Genomic DNA, 22,686 nt, shown 5'->3' with positions numbered 1-22,686 from the left:
TCTCTAACTATATATATATATATATATTTCAAAAATAACAATTTGTTACAAATTAATATCGATAGTTTTTAAAAAAATAATGTTTGGAACCAAAGCAAAAAATTTATTATTATTTTACAAATCTATTTATATAGTATAAAAAATTATTTTTTTTCAAAACTTTATTGTTTGCCCTTCCATTTATTAAAAATCAATTTATACAGAATAAAAATTATATTTATAGAAAAATGTTAAAAATTTATTGTTTAACCCCGTGTTTTTATAAGCTATGATGTAACATTATATATATATATATATATAATATTTATAAAATTTTATTGTTTGGCCCTTAATTTTTACTTAGTCTTACATAAAAAAATGAATGATTGTATCCCTATAACCTCTTTTTTTTTAATTAGATTTGCTAAACAACAATGTCGTTCAACTAATATAACTATATTTTAAAAAAAATTAATAAATCTCAAAAACTTATTTTTAGTTCTAAATCAGCACTCTTTTTATTTTTTTCTTCTGGTTCCGCCATTGCCTGTATATACCTGATACATCGCTTATCCATATATCTTTGAAAAAAATTCTGTTTAATTGAATTTTTTTGATATAACTATAAAATATTACGTTCTTGTATTAAAAAAACAACCATTTTACCTTAATTAGAATTCATTTACATAGTGATTTCATGTATCCTTCATGGCATAATAATGTCAAAGCTGTGTGTTCTACACTAAAGAATATAAAAAAAAAAACTTAATTATTAAATAACACTTAATAAACACTAATGAAAATTTTAGTCATAACAACCAACTTCGTGTTTAGTAGTAGCACTAGTACTACAAGAAATTTAGAGTTTTTTAGCATTATTTTTGTAATAATATTTATGAAAACAAAAAGAAGACCATTTCTAATTTATTAATGTTTTATTTTAATGAATAACATTTCACAATATTTATGATTCACATGACTACACTGTTATTTACTCTATGCCTTGCCTTTGGTCCTAATTTCACTGCCATATAATTAGTCAAAAATATAGAAAAGATTACCAAGACTAATAATAAAAATACCTTTTTTTTAAATAAATAAATTCTCAACTTAGATTATAGGACATATATTTTTTTATAAATAAATGCCAAAAATTCTTCAAATTATTGACTTTGGTGATGAGCCGGCCATGGCTTGTTGCTCCAGACTTTTGAATTAGTAACATAAATATAAATAAAATAGTATAAAAATGCTAAGAATAAAACAATTAACGAACCATCATGGAATAGAAGACTTAGTTAATTTCATCAATTAAATTTTAAAAAATTCATATATATATATATATATATAAAAAATTAATCCTTAATTATTACACTAAATTATTAAATATCTTTATTTTTAAAAAACCCCTCATTTCATCAACTAAATAAATTTTTAGGTTGTACCTTAAAATTATAAACATGAAATAATTTCAATTAATTCCCACTCACTATTAAACAATACAAATAAAACACATCTAAAATTTTCAAATAGCATTTCAGTTATTGTATTTGTGTGTGTATATATATATACATCAACTATAGACATTAATAGAATCCCCACGTATTGACAAAAATAAGAGAGGGACGCAAGATGAGAGACATACATAAACTGGTGTGGAGAGAAAATGTAACATGGTCAGTAACATTGCCCAAACCATTTTATTTAGTGAAAATGATATGAGAGTATTAGATTAGTTTTATTAAATCTCTCATAAAAGATGTTAGTAAAAATTAAAGTTTAACAGTTATGATTTGTTGAGTTAATGTATATTTAATGATGAGATGATTGTGATCAAATTACTGTGCATCCAATTCGACATTGTGGGCACTATGCATAACACTTAAAGAGATATAAACGTTTATAACCGTTCACACGTGACGCGCTCTTGTATATATTGAACGTGTATAAAATTAAATGCTTTACTTGGAAAAAATTGAATAAAAAAGTGTTAGATTTTATATTTTAGTAGTAGATGGAGTCTACAAAATAGAACACATGTGAGAACTTAGGGGTGCTTACAGCAAAAAGTCTCGAGACTTAGTGGGCTCGACACTATCATCTATATATAAGCCATTACGACTCTATCATCATAGCTGATGTGGTCTTATATTTCCAGACACCTCCCTCGAGTTCAACTCGGTTGAACTTGCTCGACTTTCAATCTGCAGGAGGTCGCATTTTCGCAGGACTTTGTCTACTCTTTGTGTCTCGAGGTCACTACGCACGTGACACATGCAGCTCTTGTGTCGTCCCTGTTTTAAACTGATACGTGTTCGCTACGGAGCCTCAGTCTTTCTTATCCCACTATAAGCTGTTTTTATCGGGATCGTTTTCGCTGAGCTCGATCTAGTATTGGATTTTTATATTTTAGTAGTGAGTGGGCTCTAAATGGAACATGTGAGAACTTAGGGGTCTATACAGCAAAAGTCTCGAGAGCTTGGTGGTGCCGACACTATCATCTCATATATAAACTAATTCTACACTTATCGGCACTGATGTAGACTATATTTCCAACAAAAAGAGGGAAATTTAATATAATTGGTTAAATAATTAATTACTAATGACCATTGATTAAGCCAACATGTATTTTGTTGGAATCATAAAGACAAACGAGAGAAAACCATTTTCATCCACAAAAAAAGGAAAGAATTTTTGACAATGAATTGAGATTGTAACCACTCTTATAAAGAAGTTGTCCTGAAAAATACTAGACAAAACAATGTCTAAATCCAAATTTTGTCAGATTGCTTGAGAAGTGTTGTAGTGTTGTGGTGAAAAATCCAACTTGGCGACGTTGGAGAGCCGGTTTGATTTCATCTTTTGTTCTTATTCTTCTCCTTTGATGCTAAATTTATAGTATTTCTCTTGCCCTTTGGGATTTGGAAATCTTGAGAAGAGAAAGGAGCTGCCTTTCAGTCATTTTTGCAGGTGTTTTGCTTCTGGTGGGAAGCTTTAGTGGATTTAAATGGCGGTGAGTTTTTCCTTTAAAAGCTTTTTATGATTATTTTTGGGTGTTTGGTGTTGTTTGGATTGTGAAAGTTGGAATTTTGGCAGTTGGGTTTTGCTAATGTGTTGATTTTGTTTGCTTGATCTATTTAAAGGAAGGATTTATGGATTAGTTTGTTGTTTGAATGATGTGTTTTGATTGATAGAGTGAACTAGGGTTTTGATATATTTGGGAAATTAGGGTTGTGTTTAGATTTGTTGATTGCTTGATAGGGGGGCTTTTAATCTGTTTGAAGTTGCTCTGTTTTGTGAAGTGAATGGGATTGGGAAGCTGAAGTTCTGGCTTTTAATTTCCTTTATAATGTTTTGGATTTTGTGGAAATTTGAAGAAACAGTAAAGAGAGCAAGCATGAAAATAGATTTTTTTTTTTCTTTTGTTTGCTAAATGAAGAAGATGAAATTTTATGTTCTTTTTTCTTATGCCAAAAGTTATGTAGAAAAAGTTGCAACCTTTTTATTGGTGAACTCTTTCATTTGGTATTTTATTAGATTTCAAAAGGAGGAACATGGTTGGGGGTATCTTGGAGTTTCATGCTTTTTCTTTTTCGAGGTTTTGTGAGCTGGAGTTTAAGATGTAAATCTCATTCCATTGAATCAATTTTGGTTTTATGTTGTTTTCTCGGGACAAAGTCATTAACTGAGTAAAGTAGATCGGCTTCTTGTTCCTTTCTATTGTCATTAATGAGAAACAAAAATCATAGACTGTCTGGCATGTTTGTTTCTTTGATCTTAAGGATTGTTTCTTTTTGTTGTTGAATGATTCAACGATTAAATAGATCTCTCATACAGGAGTGGTTCAACCACCTCTAGATATTAGCTATTGGAAAATACATTCCTCTCATTTAATAAGGATAAAAGTATTGAGGGATTAGTGGTCGAAAGCTGTGGTGTATAAGTAGATGAGCTTTTATGGGATTTTTTTGTGGAGGTTTAAGCCATTTTTTTTTTTTTGCATCCACCCTGTGATCACTGTCAGTGTGACTTGTATTTCGATTATGGTAACAATTTTCATTTCATATGATTTTTAATCTTGGTTGTTGAATTTCTTGTTATAATTCTTTTCAGTTCTGTTTTCATCTTAGTAAGGAGAGACATTAGAACATTGCAATGTTTTCAGTGTTCTAAAGAGTAGAAATGGGAAAAAAAGAAAGAACAAAAGCGTTCTTCCCTCCTTGGTTGAATGAACACAAAAAGTATCGATATGATTTAGTTTTCTTCTCATCTCAACATTTACCATGCCTCCTTTTCTTTTCCTTGATTTTTGTTTCCTTGCTTAAACATGTGTTTTATGATATTAGTGATCAAGTATGAATTTGGAATTTCACAAATGTTTTATATCCTGCTGAGAGTTTGTGATTGTGAGGATACTGAAACTGTTAAATCTAGTTGCACGAAACACATTAAAACGATCGAAAACTTCTTGGTAGTTTTATGCAGTTTATATGATGTTATGATTAACAATTTTGCTACATGAATTTCCCTTCAAACTCTTGGTGAGTATTTTTCAGGAAACTTATAGATGGCTTGTTAATTTGAGTTTCTATTGCATTATTGATGATGAGCAAATAAGAAATTGTTCAACATTTCTGAGAAGTATAGTTACTATAACAGGACAAAGCAAATCCTTTCCTATTGATTTATTGTTGACTTCTTTTATCACACTAGTTCTTATTTCAATTTGATGATAAGCTTTTCATTTGTCATTGCAGCAAAAAGCACATGTTCCTAAGTTCGGGAACTGGGAAATTGATGACAATGTTCCATATACACAGTATTTTGATAATGCAAGAATGGGTAATAATTACGGCAGGGAAGTTCAATCCAAATGATCCTTTTGATAACCCAAACACATTTAAAGAATCTTCACCGGTTCATGTACGAGACACAAGAACCAAACCGAAATATGAGGATCGAAGGACAAAGAGCAGGACACCGCCGTCACAAGGCATGAAATACAAATCTGAATTGGAAGATCAAAATAATAAGAATTGGCAATATGAAAACAAAGGAAATAATAAAATTCATCTCCGGCCGACTTCCCATTATGATTCCAGGCCTCAAAAACCTGCTTCAAGTCCACCTCGACATCGGTATGGTGACAAAAAATCTGATGATCAGCTGCAGAAGCCGAGTAGAACTCACGATGGATATGATTTTGACCCAGCTCCCTTCCAACTCCAGCATCAGACAAAGTCTGCTACTAACAAAGGTCATGGAATCTCTCCATCTTCCTGGGAAAGAAGAGGCTCAGGAGAGGCCAGTTATGGGTTTGCTCCAAGCACTTCCAGCATTTCCAAAATGCGTCCTGTTAGTAGAGGCGATGAAACGGTAACTACTCATCAGAAAATCATCAGTTTTGGTTCTTATCTAAAAATCTTAGTTTCAATAGTTGAACAAAAGCGAAAATTTTTTTTTGTTTTCAGTGATCAAAATCAGTAGTTTTGTAAGAAGGTGTTGTTTTGATATAATCACAGAATGGTAAAACTTCTGTTGTGCCGAAGTTCGGTGAATGGGATGAGTGTGATCCGTCATCGGCTGATGGATACTCACACATTTTCAGCAGAATGAAGGAGGAGAAGCAAACTAGTTCAGAACAAGTTCGTGTCATTTCCCATGATCCAATGCCGACCGATCAATTGAAGAAAGATAGGAGCCCCAAATCCACAGTAAGCATATTCACTAAATTCGGTCCAATTTCATCGGTTCGTCATTCATTTGCAAATGTGCATTGTTTATGATCGATAATAAAATTAGTAAACAATCTGATTTACATAAAGAAAACTTGTTGATTTCTTGTTTTACTTATATATTAAGCATTTTTTTGCCTTGTGTTTCAGAGATGTGGATGTTTCGGCATGCGGATTAAATGAGGCAATTTTCGATGCACCTGTAAATACATTGTCGGAGGAATATCACAATATAAATGGTGCTTCATGAATCATGGAAGAAAAAGCATTCCTTTTATTTTATTTACTCATTATAAAACAAGAGTGATTATTTTCAATTTGTATACGTGTATCACTCTTGTTAAATTATTGGTTACTGTTAGAGATTTGTAAGAGCAGAGCAGATATATTCAGACCACTTGTTCTTTGCTTTTTAGCATTCAAGAATCAAGATGATTTTAATGAAAATAATCATATTTAATAATAATATTTCTTGAATAATCATTTGTGTTATCTTTAATGATTCATTAATGGGTCCATGATGATTTTTTTAAGATGTCATTTACTGCTGCAAAATAAGTAACAGGTTGACAAACCTAGACTTTATCTATTCAAAGCTATAATATATAATCTATTTTAACTAAATATAAATCAAACATATTATTTTAAATCTGACTCAATTTATGATAGAATCAAAAACTATATTAATATATTCAAATTTATATTTTTCCAAATTAACGTAACAGATTAAACTATCAACAACCACAACTAGTTCTAACAAATTGCCACACATCCTCAACAAATGAAAAGATAATGCTCTTGCAAAACAATGTATTAGAAATTTAGCAGAAAGAACTGAAGTCATCAAACTCACATTCAACATGGTTTAGACTAAGACAAGTAGGAAAAAAGAAGTAAAAAGTTTTATTACATAGAGCTTTCCAAAACAGTAAACACTACCTTAATTCCATTGATGTTGCAATTGGGTAGTATCTACAACCATCAACCATCCCGGTTAACCAATCGACGGTTCAGAGAAAAACCATAGACAGTGAAATGATGCAGTGTTTAGCAACTCAAAACTGAATCTCTTTGGATTGTAGAGTTTGCTCAAAGTTGAACTTCCCGGCCGTGAATCCAGCTGAAGGATTTGGTTGATGCTTGTTTGGCCTTTCCGTGAGCTCTCTCTCCGAGTCTCCTGATTCTTGGTGCCAGAGTGCAGATGTAGTCCTGAGCCTTGCTACTGTCTCCAGAAAGGCCAGTCAGTTGATCCACCTTCCACCTGTCCACAAGAAACTCGAGTATATTGGCATAGTCTTTTGCTGTGTAGACACCCAACCGCTGCGCCACTGATGAGAAGTTCTGGAAAAGGCTGTCGTCCTGGCCGTCATACATCAGGTGAGCTGGCATTGAGATCTTCTTCCTCATCATATCTGCAAAAGCAAGAATAGTGCCATCTGGGTCTATCTCAAATAACTTCTCTACAATTTTGGTGTATGCTGTCTCATGGCGCTTCTCATCTGATGCAATAATTCCACATATTTGTGCCAGATTAACATCACCGTATTCCTTGGCATGCCTAGCAGTGTTTCCGTGAGAGATGAAAGTTGCTCGCTCTTGGAAGGAGGTATAGATGAAACCAAGGTAGGGACTATTTTCAGTCATTGGATCCTAAAAGCAGAGAATAAAGCTAGCGATTAATCAACTGGAGTGACATGTTTCAGGCAGAGCAACAGTGACTTCAGGTTGAACAAGATTGGCATAAAACAATCTTAAAATTTCCACTAGCATAATCAATTTTACCCAAGACATACTAGAAATGTTCTCTCTTTGTTTAAGAGGACCAATCACAAAGAAGGATAGAAGAGAAGCAGCAAGTAATGCTTAATCTCTAGCCTAAAAGTTTCAAAAGTAATCTAGTGCTTGAGGTACTGATATTTCTTGGTGTGAATGATTTTTTCTTTTTCTGACAAATTGACAAATTTTCAAGCATGAAGAGATGTAGCTACTGTGATTAACAATTAAAACGAAATAAATAAATAAATGAATCAATAAACCCGAACTCACAGTTAGGTCTCACCATTCCAGAACCAATCAGGTACTGAATTGTCTTCTCTATTGGCTTCATGTCAACTCTTCCACAGAGATACAGATACTTATTAAGAAGGTCCCCATGTCGGTTCTCTTCAGCAGTCCATGCCCGAGTCCAGGTAGCCCAAGACGTAAGGCTTGCACCAGTTTCATCCCTGACACCGTCAAGGGTGTTGAGCATTGTTTGATAAGTAGGGAGAGCCTCCTCGGTAACCATGTCCCCAACCAAACACACATAATAATCATCAGGAATCTCCTTGGCCCGCTCTCTCAGTTCATTAACTTGTTCATAAAATCCCTCTGAGGAAGGATCTGGGAGAAAATCCTGTGGTTGCCAACACTTCTCCACAGGCTTCAGATGTACCAAGATGTTATCGTCCGCCCAATCCTCTAATGATTTGAAGATCTCAATCTTCTGAGGTGGCATGGAATGAGTAACTTGAACATGGACCTCACGGGGAGGCTTGTAAGGCTTTTTCTGATTCTCAACCCTGAAATGATAAATAAATTTAATATTCCTAACAAAATATCCTTCACAGGAACTTTAATGATGAATTATATAATTTATGGCATTATGAATGTACGGCACAACATAGATTTCCACTTGGTTTCAATTAAGAAACTGCTTATGGTCATTTGTAGATGCATATCACTCACCACCAGTTGGAAAAAAGTAATGGTGGAACTAAAATAGCTGGAGTTACAAAATGAAGTAAAGGCAGATCATGCAATCAAAGACTTTGGTTGAAAAGCTCGTTAATCACTGGGAAAATCCATGTGCCAAAATATGCAGAACTTCATTGGTAAAATGATTATATATATATATATATATATGATTTATAAGAAAAGCAAATTATACTCCACTATTGGCAAAATATATGCTTTCCTTGACCAGGTGTTCCATAGATAAACCCCAAATAAAGACATATAATTAGCATCTAAAAGCACTTCTATGGTAACAATCACATTTTGATACAAAGATATGATACACTAAGAAAAAAAGATCACAAAACCCTATAGAATTCATCCCGTGATGATTCTCCAATTTCTCACAATTTAAGAGCTAATTATATTGTTACTAAATATTAAAAGAAACCCAATAGCATTTATGGACTAGATATTGAAAAATTATCTTCTTGCTGTGGGGCATCCTATTTCCTTGTCACAACAACTTGTGAGTGTTCAGATCATTCTGCCAAATCAGCATAATCAACGATGTGGTGATGCCCAGTAGACATCTGTATTCTTGCATTGATTGCTCCAAGCAGATCATTCCTATCCTCTTCTTTTCCACCATAAAGGCAATCTAAATGATGACCAACCTCAGAGTTGGTCCCAACAATACATATAATATAAAAATCCCAACTGGCTAGCTTTTTTCATATGAACACTTGATTAAAACAATTAGAATTCAACTACAATTTCCTAACCATAAAATGCATAGGAAAGAGCCACTGTTTTCCAAAGAAGCAAGCAAATGAAAAGCCTACCAAGGACCACTTCTTGATTTCCCATAAAAAAACACAGAACTTAAATTTAGGCCAACAAAAAAATTCCCAACTAGCATTCCTTAGGCTTACAACAAGAAAAATTATTAATGGAGAGCATGCAAAGGGCAATAAAGAGTAATTGATGGTTTATATCGAAGACAGAGCTTATTGAAAAAGAAAGTGAGAAGAAAAGAAGGAAGAAGCAATGGATGGAAATTGTCATTGATCTTTGAACAGAATAGTCTTTACTGATTTTCTTAGCCTACATTAATAGTATTGAAATATAGCCTTTTGTTGTTGTTGTCGTTGTTGTTGTGTGTGTTAATGCAAATGAAAATCATGTATGAGGATTACTGAATTACATAACACATAATTCATTCCACTTTCCCCTTTCTCACAAGAAATTTATTAACAAAAGATGACCATAACCATGCCAAGAAAGCTTATGTCCCTTAATTGTCTTTCTCAACTTAGTTGGATGGTTGCATATGGTCAGCAAGAACAAGTCAATGATAGAATAACGACATATTCTTAACCAACACCTCAACAAACAATGCAAGATTTGGCAAGGATCATTTTTTCAATCAAGAGAAAATTAGTCAAAAGCAATCCACAAAAGCTTCCAATAAAAAACACAAAAGTGAAAAAAAGTGAAAAGCAACATGCATAGATTTTGTCAAATTGGAGGAAATGCTTGCTCAGCTACCCTTCCACTCAAACACAAAGAAAAGCCAAACACATGCAAAAAAGATTAAAAATAAATAGATAGGTGAGATTCTCTGCATCATGTCAAACTAAACTAGAGGTATTGCTATACACCTCTTGGATTACTCTCTCAATAATACAAAATTTACAAAATTCACCCACAACCCCATTCAAGGGAAACACAAAAAATTTCAAGATTTTCAATGGCCCATAAAAACAGTAACGATTCATAGAACTAGAAGACTAACCAGAGATGCAAATTCGAAATGTTAACAACAAACTGAGCAAGCTGATTTAAAAGAGAACAATCCAATGATAGCGTCACATCCCAATGAATCCAAAGCAACAGAGATACCAAATTATTGCAACCAAAATTAAAAGCAGCTGTTACATCCGATCCCAGCATCAATTTATAATATATTGAATTATAGAGAGAGAGAGAGAGAGAGAGAGATAAACTCGTTACAAGCGTATCAAATCCAAGAAAAGGAGAATCAAAATCCATTTTCAGTAAGTTGGATAAAAATTTCATCCAATTTTAAAGAAAACTAAAATCCCGACGAGTAATAGCCCCAAAACACCAACCGAAAATTTTGGTTAAATCTACAAACAAAAGAAAAAATCATCAAACATAATTCATCAGTAAAGAATCACCACAATTCCCAAAAAACCAACATAGAAGAAGATAGCAAAATAAAGGAGCTAAATTTAGGAACCAAATCAAGAAATCCGGCCAATAAAACCCTAAATCAATAAAATTAAATTTTAAAAAAAACCACCAAAAAGCAAGCAATGATCACACATTTCAACAAACCGAGCCCAAAAAACGCCTCGAAACTAACGCCCACAAGCTACACAGATTCAACAGAAATCAAACACCATCAATCAACATCAAAATCATTTTCAAAACTACACACCAGCAAGGAAACAAGAGAAAAAGGGCTCACTTCGAGGATGGTATGGTGGAAGCCATGGAGACGCGTTGAGATCTAACAACGCCGCCCCTTTTGGAGCTCGATGACTGCAAGGAAAGGAAGAGCTCCGGTCGGAAGGCCACCCTTGATGATGCCATTGCTGCTCTCAATCTCTCTCTCTCTCTCTCTCTCTCTCTCTCTCACGTTTGTTGAAGACGAGGAGGAAAAAAAGGATCAATCTTTTTTTCTTATATATAGAAAAAGCCATTTTTCATGGTTTGTGAATATAGAAAAAGAGGCCATCCATTTGATGTTATTTACGATTTTACCATTTTAATATATAAAAAAAATTATTTTATTTTATTTTATTTGGGCTCATGTTAAATATAGAGAAATGCAGACTTTTTTTACTAGTTTTATTGAGTTTTAGTTATTTATTATAATGAATTAAAAAAATATATAATTTTAATGTATTATTTTGTGGTTTTTTTTAGAAATCAATTCCAATGTGAGGATGAGAATAATGCGAAGTTTTATTTAGATTAGAATTTTTTTTTTCTAATTTTATCATTTACTCAGAGTATCCTTAATTTTACCAAAAAAATGGTCTTACAAATAAAAAATAATTATTTTAATGAAAATAAGACTTTTTCTATTTTTTAGAATTTATAATAGATAAAAAAATTATTATTCAAGAGAAAAATAACAAAAAAATTGATTATTGATTCTAGTTCTACTTCATATATTCAACTTTTTTTCAAACAAAAAATTTTTTAAAAAAAAAGAATAATTGGCTTGAGAACTTTATTCTTTTTAACATGAATATTCTTTGAAAATTCTTTTTTTTTGAAAAATTCTCATAAAATTTACCATATATGGTTGTCATACATAACTATACAAACTAATAATTTAGACTATTTACTACTTAATATAATTTCTTAGTGATTCAATTTGAAATGTTCCTTGAATATTCTTCCTAAAACAGCAACATTTAACTTGTCCCAATTTCACATAAACTCTTAAACTTAACTTATTAAATGATTTGCCTTATAAGTATAAATTTAATATTCTAACCCTTCTCAAACCAAAAGACTAATTGAAAAGGTAGTTTTAACATATCTATATATATATATATATTCTAATCCTTCTCAAACCAAAAGACTAATTGAAAAGGTAGTTTTACCATACATTATATATATATATATATATATATATGGGGTATATATGGATTTTTTTTGCTTTCATGCACTTGTAGAAATGGGAAAATTATTTATATACCCATATAAAAATAATATTTGTTTATAAAAATACTACTTTTTACCTCCTTCTCTTCATTTATTTTGGAAAATAAAAATTTTAAAAAAAAACAAACATCAATCAATCAATATTTTTATAAAACTTGTAAATTTACTTCTAAATAACGAATTAAAGACATCCAATAAAAATATATAACTAAAAATAATTATGACAGGGTTTTTTTACCAATTATTTATTTTTAGAAGAGTGTGTAAGCGGTTTTCTCATATTATATTGTCAAAGACTTCTGTGTTTTTATTCATCTAATAATTTATTGTTTGTTGCTGAAACAAATTTATAATTATGAAAGTTTTTCTAGATACATGTATGTCAAATAACTTTTTATTTTATTTTTATTAAAAAAATCAAAGAAATTTGAGTGTTCTCATGCCTGATATACATAACTCTCATTGTCCTGGTTGATGTCTAAATGTATATCTCCATGCTTTTTTGGTATAATCACCAAAATAGTCCCTCATCTTTTCTACTCTTTCTTTTGGGCATCTTTACTCGAAAACGCTCCCGACTAGTCCCTCTATTTTTGAAAAAGTACTCACTTAGTTAAAAAGCGCCCCAACTGGGTCCCTCTACTTTTTAGAAATGCTCACTTAGTGTTGGGGAGTGTTTTTTTAACTGTGATACATTTTCAAAAAGAAGAGAAAGATCTGAGGATCAATTAGGGTATTATACCTTTTTTTTTTCCAACTGTTTTAATGTATTTATAAAATCTTATCAAATAATGTTAGGTTGTAAGTGTAATAATAATCTTTCAACTAGCCATTTTTTTATCGATGTAGTTTACTGAATTAAAAAAAAAAATTGACTCAATTTGATTCTTATAGAAAAGTTTGATTGGCATGCTAAAACTGTATTTTATTAACTACCAATTAACTTTTTGATTATTAATTAACACCAAGATTTGCTTGATTTGTCTCTAATAAAACAAATATGGTTAATCCAACCTTGGACTGAAGTCACCGAAATAAGACTAGTTTATAGTTTTGTGATTCAAACTTAGAATTCTAATAATACAAAAAGAATTATATAAGATTTTGTCCTTATTTATTAATTCAATTAGTTGAAGAAGAAGAAAATAAAGAAAGCAATAAATAAGCATGGTAGACCATGTAACTAAAATTTATGGAATCTCTTAACTTGGTGGTCATTAATTGGGATCTTTTATGTAATGTTGATAGGTGGCCTAAAATCAGTAAAGCATCTAATTAAGTGGGGGCTGATGCTGAGATTTTCAGGTTGGGCATAGACTTTTATTTCCCAACTGCTGCTGCCTAGATGTGACCAATTGCAACCTCCATCACATTAATGTTTTATTTGTTTTAAATGCATTGATTCCATTTAATTATATTTAAATATTTAACATAATTTTTATATTTTAAATTCAAGTCATGAAAGTTGAAAATGTTCATCTCTGTTTGTATATACTCCTCCGTTGTTTTTATTTTTTTTACATGTCATGTTTTAAAGCTCTTCTTTGTTTATTTTTACTTGTTACATCAAAAATTTTATGAGGCATTAAATAATTTTTTTTTTAAATATACCCTTTAATTTAATGTACTGGTATGATTTTCAATAAATCACAATTAATTAAATATTAAATCATATATTCTACTTAGAGAAGTTTTAAATCAAAATAATTTTATAAAATAATAAAATTTTTTATAAAATATAAATAACGAATTAACTTTAATCAATTTTTTTAATTAATATGAATTAGATAAATATGACAAATAAAAAAAAATATGACAAGAGTAACTCTTTCCATTAACTCAAAAGAAAGATACACTGAAGGCACATATATATACAGAAAAAAAATGATAAAACAAGGAATCAATTGCATCAATATTGAACTTGATTTTTGAGCATGTCTATTAAGAGAATTGAAGAAGAACGGTATATTTCAATCATGAACAAAAGAGAGAGAATGGAAGGGATTTGCATTATGGATCAAATAGTATGCATTTCTGTGCTATGTTTAGTTACATATTCAATTGCACCGAAGGACGATAACAGCGAAAATATTTTGTATATTTCCTATAATGAACTCCGGGAGTAAGCTCGACAAAATTTAGAACAACATGGAGGGAATATATTAAAAGAGTGAAAAGATCATTAAACAACATTTTAAGTCAAAAAACAATCTCTGTTTGCCTGTCTTCTGGGGCAACTAATTGCCACAATGATCTGTAGGCTGGAATGTCAGCTGCTCTAATTCCAAGTGCGGCAAGATTTCGACCGTATTCCTATAGAACATAAGGGAAAACAAGTGAATACTACAAAGAAAAGTTCAAAGAATCAATAAGCTGAGAAACACGGAAGAGATTCATTTGCGGTGATCCATGGGGATTAAACAAATGGCGTGACTAGGAACATTTTATTCGTTGTTCAGAAGTCCTAGTTTTGGTTTGAGATTAGCCTGAATTGGTCCCACATTTTTTGGAAAGATCAATAACCCCAAGTTTCAGAAAAGTTCCCCCAAGACATGGATGAATGGACTCATTCAGTTATTGAATGAAAGATTAAATGACAACAATGACTGGTTCAGTCAATGAACTGAATAGATTGATCTTTGTAATGAATAGTTCAACTAGATATTATTTTCTAGAAACTCTTCTAATGCACACAGTGGGGGACCCACAACCCCAAAAGACCGGTCTCATAGAGTAGGGTTGCTCTCCACATATATGCCCATGGACTCCCTCTCAATTAAGCTGATGTGGGACTAAACCAAGCTTGCAACATTACTCCTCCGATCAGACCCGACGAGGACGTCCTCGTCGGGTTAGGCACGCTTAACTCAGCAACACTTTACTCAGTAGCGCTTCACTCGAAAATACTTTACTTAGGGTTTGTCTTTAGTCAGAACCCTCTCTGGTCAGTAGCGCTTTACTTGGGGTATTTTACTCAGGGTACTTTACTCATTGTTCAACCATTCATGGTTCAACAATGAATGGTTCAGTCAATGAACTGAATAGATTAATCTTTGTAAATGAATAGTTCAACTAGATATTATTTTCTAGAAACTCTACAAAACTAGAAGGGCTTTTTGCATTTTCAAAGAAATTTAAGTACAAAGTGGAACTCACAGCTAGCTTACAAGTTAAAATGGCACCATACTGTTAGATTAGTCAGCAAGATTTCTGGATAAATCATGCACCAAATACTGGCTTAACAATCCCACCGCATAATGACGCACTGTTGGCACAAGTAATATAAATGAAAAAGAAAATCATCACAAGTGTCCACATACCTGAATGTCAAGGAATATCTGCATGCAAATCTTCTCTGTATCAGATATATTGTTATCCACAGTATCCGAGCTTGCACCCACCCTCCGTTGTGCTCCTTGGCGTAACCTAAGAAGTGATGTCTCTGTTTTTCTAGCCTACAGCTCCCAAAGTAGATTCATCAGCTAGGTTTGATTAAAAATTTGGCAGTCTCTGGCATGATAACTTACCACATTAACAACATCTGCTGCAAAGTCATGATAACGAATGGTAATCCTTTCTGCAATACCCAGGAGCAATTCATGCCTAGCTTCATTAGTTAAGTGACTGACCCGATCACCATCAATAAAAGCCTACAGATGAAAGAATGAATATAAGGAAGTCAGGAAGAAAGATCATTACCTACAAGATACCCACAACAGACAGGTCTAAGGAGAAAACACAAGCACATGTAGGATAATTATCACTATCGGTCAGTCAGAGTCCAACCTTGCGTCAGTCCCTATCGACTAAAGGTACTTTCCAGAAGAACGTAAAACACAAATACATAACAAAACAGATAGTAAGAAATAGCTAACCGCATCAATGTTCAGCAAACATTAGTGCTTCAGATTACATGAGACAAGGAAATAAATGCACATTCACATGCTTCCAACCCAAGTAAATATTGAAAAAATTCAATATGTAACAATAATTAGGCTTATCGATAACAAATAATTAAGGCCGAACAAATAGCATAACAAATTCTTGGAAGCATCTAATCAGAATACCTTAAAACCAACTATATCACAATGTTTCCTACGTGATACTCATCACAAAAAATGGCTTTTGTCATATTTTTTAAAAGGACATAGCTCTAAATCACAACATAAGAGAAAATCACAAACCTTCAACGGGCGTAAAACCCCAGACACATAGGGTGAATGTCTAACGGGAAGTTTATTAGTCATTCTGTATGTTGCAGTGATTCCCTTCAGATGTTTTAAGTCCTGAAAGTTAAATAAGATGAATCCAATCACAGGCAGAAAATAGTAACTACAAATAATTGGAAATGGAAATTGTCATGCGCAAGTTGGCCACATAAAGAAATGATTTTTTCAGTCATTGATCAAGGCAATTTAGGTCTGAATTCAGACAGAAACCTCATTTCATGTGTAATAATAGATTTTGATCATAAAGAAGTGTTAAATACTTCTCATCATATTAAAAACAAAGCAGATATTAGCGCAATAAAAATAACTTTAATATATTTCACATAAAGTAAGACAAAAAATCTTGGTAACTTAACCATGATTAGTAAACATGATGTGGTATAGGAATAATCCAAAAGCTGAAAGAGATGGTGTGAACTGTTTAAAGTAATGTAAAGTAAATTAAAAAAGGCTAGCTTGGAAAACATGAGGCATGTATTAGTAATAAATAAACATAAGGCACTCTGTATGTGCTGCACTCGCATGTCTCGCTATGATCATAAAAGACTAGCCTGAACCTGAATACAAAGACATACTTCCTTTTAAAGTCCCACACTGCTTACCTCAATGCATTTCACAGCTGTTCCTTCTATCATGGCATCCATTATGGCAGGTACTGAATCTTCTAAAGATTTTGCGGCATGCAAAATACTTTCCTTTACTATATCAAGCACATCAGCAGAGCAAGATTCAAGATACCGAATTACATTCGCAAGAAAGCCACTGGTAAGCTCAGAAATCAGTAGACGTACGTCATGCATAACCTGCAAAAAAAAAAGACACATAATCAACCACTATGACTACGACGCAAACACTAACATGCACTAAAATAATCCACACTTCAAGACTGAAAAAAGTCCGCAAATGACAATTTTGAGTCACAGGTAAAAGCAAGACACCTGCTTGACCCAAAGTAACACCAAGGGTTTGGCCCAGTATTACTGTTCAAATGATGGTCATTTAAACCATGTTTTTATAATTGTCTTATGAGGATCATTACCAATACCTATGATCCTGAACTCCTATCAATTTGCCATTTTCTAGAGACTATAGATTTGCAATGTTAGTGGATCATAGAAATTTGACTGAATCTTGTCAGATTTTTTAACCGAAGTACTTCAAGGATGCCAATTTTTTCCATCAAGAAAAGCTGTGAATGTGAAACAAGGAAATAAAGAAGACATCTAAATCAGTGAATGCAGACCATTGTTCCTTTTTTTAAAAAACATATATATAGACACCAAAGCTCTACCACTAGATAATATAAGTGTACTATCATTCAGGAAATATGCAAAAAATGTCATCAAACTATGGCATGCTCGAAAGTTTCACCTGTCCGACATGCATGATCAAGAGAAAGAGCATTGTAAGTGATGTAATCATCAGCAAACTGATAATCATAAGTTTATATGCCTAGGAACTCCAACCTTAGCTCTCATGCTTCGAAACCATAGAAAGTGAACTCTACATTGACAATTTGATATGGGAAAGGTTAATTAGTGCTTGCCTAACCAAGTGCACAGGAAAGGCAATCATCCATTTGAAAAGTTTAAAATTAAGAATTTAAGAAAAATACGAAGCCCACAAACTAAAGCAACAGTGAGAATAAACCGTACTGTAAACAATTAAGTCATAAAAGCCTTTCACCCAGGAACCATAGTTTAAAAAAGTATTTGGCAGATACTTTCAAAAAACCAACTAATTATTAATCAGATTGGTAATATATGCTTCATAATTATAGAAGGAAGCTATGAATCAAAAACCCCAATCCGAACTGCTATCCTTTTAAACCTGATAGCCAGAGACATGGAATTAAAGCATGAATCGTGGTCATTAGACTACCCTCTTAACTCCAAATATGTCAATAGGACCAGTTTTTGGACCAACTCAAGCCAGATGTGAGGATGGTCCAAAGGCACCTAGACAACTAGAAATACTGTTGTTTAAAGTGCTCTTAGTGCTATCATGTCTATTTGTGTTTTAGTAAGTGCAGGAGTGTACAAGTTAAAGCAGATGACCTGCAAACACTTGCATAAACAATTAAATCACACAGACGAAACAGCTAACAAAGCAAATTATAACAGCATTCAATGATATTAGGTTCAGTGTTCACATACATATATGAAATCTTCAACATCTGCAGCAATAGCCCACCCAGAGTTTGTTGTAGAGTTTGAACTCAAATGGTGTGCTTTCCGAGCTTCCAGACCAGAAGACAACCAACTTGAGAACCTGTTTTCAAATTCAGTAAGTTCATCTATTTAATTGAGAATTTTACATATTAGAAAATATGAAGTTAACAATGCAGCACCACTGACCGCGAAATAAGTTGCAAAGACAATCTAAGGAACTTATCAGCAGAAGAAAAAACAACCACATCTTCATTCCAGCAGGATCTCAAGCTTTCCATCAAGCCAACGCTTTGCCTCATCAGGAGCTTATGGTCTTTCCCTTCATTGTCATTTAAATCATCAACAAGCGCAATACTACCAACTGTAAGGACAGAATCCAGAGTGCCCGCAATTTCCTGAAATCTGGTATAATTGAATCAATTGATGCAGGCCGCTGAAAGGGAAGTCTTTCTACAAATATGTTCCATATAAGTACCTCAGTGAGAAATAAACACCAACATTCCACTGCCTCATAAAGTCTACATATACAGGTGCTGACCGAAATTTAGTAACTGCTGATCTTGATGCACAGTAACCTTCACAGATGATTTAATGTTAGGAAACAAAAACTGCACATAGTGCATGAAGCGTAATATTACATAAGTCGAGCTTTAAATGAGCTTTTGGCTTGGCAAGCTTGAACTCATCTCAATTTCAAGCTAAACAAACCCAAAGTCAAGTTCTTGAAGTTAGAATTGAATATTTAAAAAGCTCAAAGTAACCAATTTTGACTGAGCTTGAGCTGACCCTAAGCCAATTAAGCTTGACTCATTTACAACCTAATGGAAGAAATCACTTCAACAACTATCAAATACCAGCATTGTTTAGCCTAATTGAGTTTCATAACAATGAGACAGGAGAAATTCAGTATATCCTAAATTACCTTAAAAATCTTATAAAGCTCAAATTCACGACTTACACTTGAGAAAAAATGGTACTTCAGAAAAGAACAAGAAACCTGATTTCAGCATGAATTGAAAAATACCTTCAAGATAGTCCAAGAACAACATGCTTGATTTATAGTTCTTCAGAAACTCTGTAGGTCTTCCAGGTGAGAATGCGCCAGGTTTCCCCTTTTGAATTGACAAAAGAACTTCCTTCAGTATAGAATTGGCCAAGAAATCAAAAACGTGCAACCCAGAATTGGCTGAAAAATCATAATGAGATACTCGATAATATTTCAAAAAAAGTGTTATCATGAGGAAATAAGTAGTATTGCAGTAAAGAATCAGAACCTGATGAAGAGATGTCAAGCAAAAATTTGCAGTCATTCGTAATGAAGTCCATTATCTGCTGGTAATCTCCCTCAAGCAATTCAGACGAAACCCCACCAACCACTGGTGAATCATGAGAAATAACTTTCTGAATTAAGGGAGAGACAATAGTTTTGCCAAAAAGTTCCTCAGCAGCTGTAGTGCTGTCAATAGCAGCATATGCACGCAAACAATTGTAGATTGCATTTGCATCTCGATGTTCAAGGCCATTAACAAAACAATGACCCAAGCTACCATCCAAAGATGAAGTGGCCTCATGAATTCGCTTCTTCATGTTCTCAAGGAATGGGAGGCCCTGTAATGCAATAATTGAAAATGTAAAAATGAAACACAAAAGTCTAAGTTCTAACAAAAATTACTACATGTTAACAAACTCTTTAAAAACAAATATAAATAATTTAAGAGAACAAAAACTGACCTCTGAATGGCTGACATAGAATTTGAGCCTATTCATCTCACTAGCAATTCTTTCCAAGAGAATGCTCTGGGTCTCTCTAATGCTTGTCCCACTTGTGTTAATCTCAGCTAGAGTACCTTTTTCTGCAGGTACATCATCCACAGTTGACCAATCAGTAGGTGTGCTAGGCAGCTCTTTGATAAGTTTCTCAACCTACAAAAATAAAATTATAAAGCTACTAAAATGCTTCCAAAAAGAAAAATTAAAAAAAAAAAACATTTTATGTTAAAATAGAATGCAAGCCTAATTGCCTATCACAGAATACATGCTTATGACGCAGAGCTCACATAAATTATGAAAAAGCTATTAAAATGTGCAGGGGACTAAGATGCAAACTTACAATTACTTGCTCCCATCATTAACTTTCAGAGGACGATTTGGGCTATAAAAGCAGTAATTCTGCAACATAACTATCCAATCGCCCTTGAATGTTTTAAAATTAATCCAAAATCAAGAAACGTTGATGGTGGTTGCAAGGAATCTAGACAGAATAAAAATCATAAGGTTATCACATCCCAGGTTTTTGCTTATACTATAAAAAGAACAGCGACTATTCACAAATGTTGCTTCCACAAGGAAGCAGGGAGTCACAATTTCATCATCTCATTGCTATACCAAGCCTTCCAAACAATGCAATGGAAATATCCAAGTTCCGTACAAAAAAGAATGACTTCAAGATCTCAAGTTCACTAATTATTTGAAATTGGTAAATAAAGTAATGATTTTTTTCGAGAAAATTTATAATGTGAACAAGTTTCAACAGCTCAATAGAAACACATTTAATCAGGATGGCCAGATCCGCCGAGAATTTACACAAAACATTTTTAAACAAAAAAGTTCATAATTTAGGGTTCGAGATCGATCCAAACCTTGGAAACAACATGAGCTGAATCAATCAGCAACTCAATCACCTCCCTGGCCTGCTCCGCCGCAGCCCGCTGCCTCAACCCAGCAAGCAGAGAAGCAAGAGACGCATCAACAGCCGTACGGAGCGCAGCAACCTTACCGCGAAACTCAACGAGGGGCTCCCGCATTCGAGCAGCTGCAGCGTCGACGTCGACGAGCTGAGCAGTAAGGCTGACAAAGTCGGCATAGTCTCGGTTGATGAGATCAACAAGCTCAGCCTGGAGAGAGTTCACATGGGCTTGGAGCTCAACGGAGAGGTTCTCGAGGGGGACGAAAGAGCGGAGGCTAGAGATGTATGCCTCGGCGTCGAAGTCCGGCCGATTGAACGCCGACTTTTCGAGCCAATGGGGTGGTGAATCGCCGAAGAGCTCCGCCGGCGAGCGCGAAGGGTGGAGCTCCGGCATGGCGTCTCTTCGGCAAAGCTTCGAACTTTGAGATCTCGATGAGGACTTCACCGGGCCTTTCAGATCCAACAGAAGCACTGCCTCGAGATTCGGACCTTTCTTTCTAGAGATATGTAAATTTTAGATGCACTCATATACTTATGAAAGAATTTTTCATTAGAGCCCCTCAATTGTTTCAAAACTAAATTAATTTTTTATTATTCTTTTCAGTTCTTTTTATTTGTCCCATTTAGGTTTTTTTTTGTCTGTTTAAAAAATTATAAGAAGTCACATAATGCCTCGTTGAAATGTTCTATATTTCCATTGCGTTAACGGACCATTGTTATGTAAGTGTTATAATTTTGTAAGGAATTTAATATTCTTATGATTTCCTAAGAAAACCAAGATGGCATTACGGGGTTTGGTTAAATGAAATGTTTTGTAATAATAAATAGTGAAATATATAAACAAAAATATCAAACAATAAATAGTTAATGAAATGTGTAAATATAAATACTATAAAATAAACAATAACGGGACGAATACCTGTAAATCAATTTTAGTAGGTACATAAACATTTAAATAAGCATAACCCAAAAGAACGATATCCATATTACTGTATCAGTCATATAGACATCATCCACTTTCAAAAGAAGATAATAGACTTTGTGGGACTAGAAATCTAAAGAAGTGAAAGGATAAAAATGATATAATATGTACAGTGATGTTAACAATTAGAATGTGTACTTTGTCATTCCATTCACCATCTTTACCATCTTACCACATTCTTCTTAAATGTATGGTGAATATTTTGCATATCCTCTGAAAGCCATTTTCTAAACTAATACAAGACATCATGTTGGGCTCACTTGAAATTACCAACTTTACTCTCATTAGAGGAGCTCTAAGAGCTCATGTGCTCATATTTTGCCCACTATCTACTCCTATCTGGTCAAGACAATAAACTCGAAGACACAATCCTTTTCCATATACCTCACAATACTATATAAACATATATATTCATCCAAGACCTGTAACAAGAAAACCCCCGAAGTAGCTGAGATACTCATTGACATGACTATTACCAAAT

The 22,686-nt window shown here is 33.3% G+C and overlaps 4 protein-coding genes across 4 annotated transcripts in view; 2 read left to right on the top strand and 2 right to left on the bottom strand.

Moving 5' to 3' along the window:
- Window positions 1–4,109, top strand: part of LOC120276218 (myricetin 3-O-glucosyl 1,2-rhamnoside 6'-O-caffeoyltransferase AT2-like) — a 6,245-nt gene extending 2,136 nt beyond the window's left edge. Inside the window, exon 4 of the mRNA XM_039282940.1 lies at window positions 4,093–4,109. Within this exon, the coding sequence (XP_039138874.1) occupies window positions 4,093–4,109 (17 nt within the window). The remainder of the gene's footprint in view (window positions 1–4,092) is intronic.
- On the top strand, window positions 2,726–6,137 carry LOC120275491. The gene is made up of 4 exons (XM_039282091.1): window positions 2,726–2,992; window positions 4,737–5,355; window positions 5,502–5,693; window positions 5,865–6,137. The coding sequence occupies exons 2-4, from the start codon at window positions 4,747–4,749 to the stop codon at window positions 5,895–5,897; spliced, it is 834 nt and encodes a 277-aa protein (XP_039138025.1). The 5' UTR covers window positions 2,726–2,992; window positions 4,737–4,746; the 3' UTR covers window positions 5,898–6,137.
- Window positions 6,138–6,496: 359 nt separating this feature from the next.
- LOC120275628 (stearoyl-[acyl-carrier-protein] 9-desaturase, chloroplastic-like) lies at window positions 6,497–11,103 on the bottom strand. Its single transcript, XM_039282254.1, has 3 exons — window positions 10,927–11,103; window positions 7,774–8,275; window positions 6,497–7,364 (listed from the first exon to the last, which is right to left on the bottom strand). Exons 1-3 carry the CDS (start codon window positions 11,049–11,051, stop codon window positions 6,804–6,806), a joined length of 1,188 nt encoding a protein of 395 aa, XP_039138188.1. The 5' UTR covers window positions 11,052–11,103; the 3' UTR covers window positions 6,497–6,803.
- Window positions 11,104–14,125: 3,022 nt separating this feature from the next.
- On the bottom strand, window positions 14,126–21,705 carry LOC120275786 (conserved oligomeric Golgi complex subunit 2). The gene is made up of 12 exons (XM_039282484.1): window positions 21,177–21,705; window positions 20,269–20,460; window positions 19,812–20,145; window positions 19,562–19,723; window positions 19,013–19,112; window positions 18,724–18,939; window positions 18,523–18,637; window positions 16,969–17,169; window positions 16,322–16,423; window positions 15,665–15,787; window positions 15,458–15,592; window positions 14,126–14,450 (listed from the first exon to the last, which is right to left on the bottom strand). The coding sequence occupies exons 1-12, from the start codon at window positions 21,615–21,617 to the stop codon at window positions 14,337–14,339; spliced, it is 2,235 nt and encodes a 744-aa protein (XP_039138418.1). The 5' UTR covers window positions 21,618–21,705; the 3' UTR covers window positions 14,126–14,336.
- Window positions 21,706–22,686: the final 981 nt, after the last annotated feature.

This window comes from Dioscorea cayenensis, chromosome 14 (assembly GCF_009730915.1).
Source record: "Dioscorea cayenensis subsp. rotundata cultivar TDr96_F1 chromosome 14, TDr96_F1_v2_PseudoChromosome.rev07_lg8_w22 25.fasta, whole genome shotgun sequence".
Lineage (NCBI taxonomy): Eukaryota > Viridiplantae > Streptophyta > Magnoliopsida > Dioscoreales > Dioscoreaceae > Dioscorea > Dioscorea cayenensis.
This window is presented reverse-complemented; position numbering and strand designations above follow the sequence as displayed.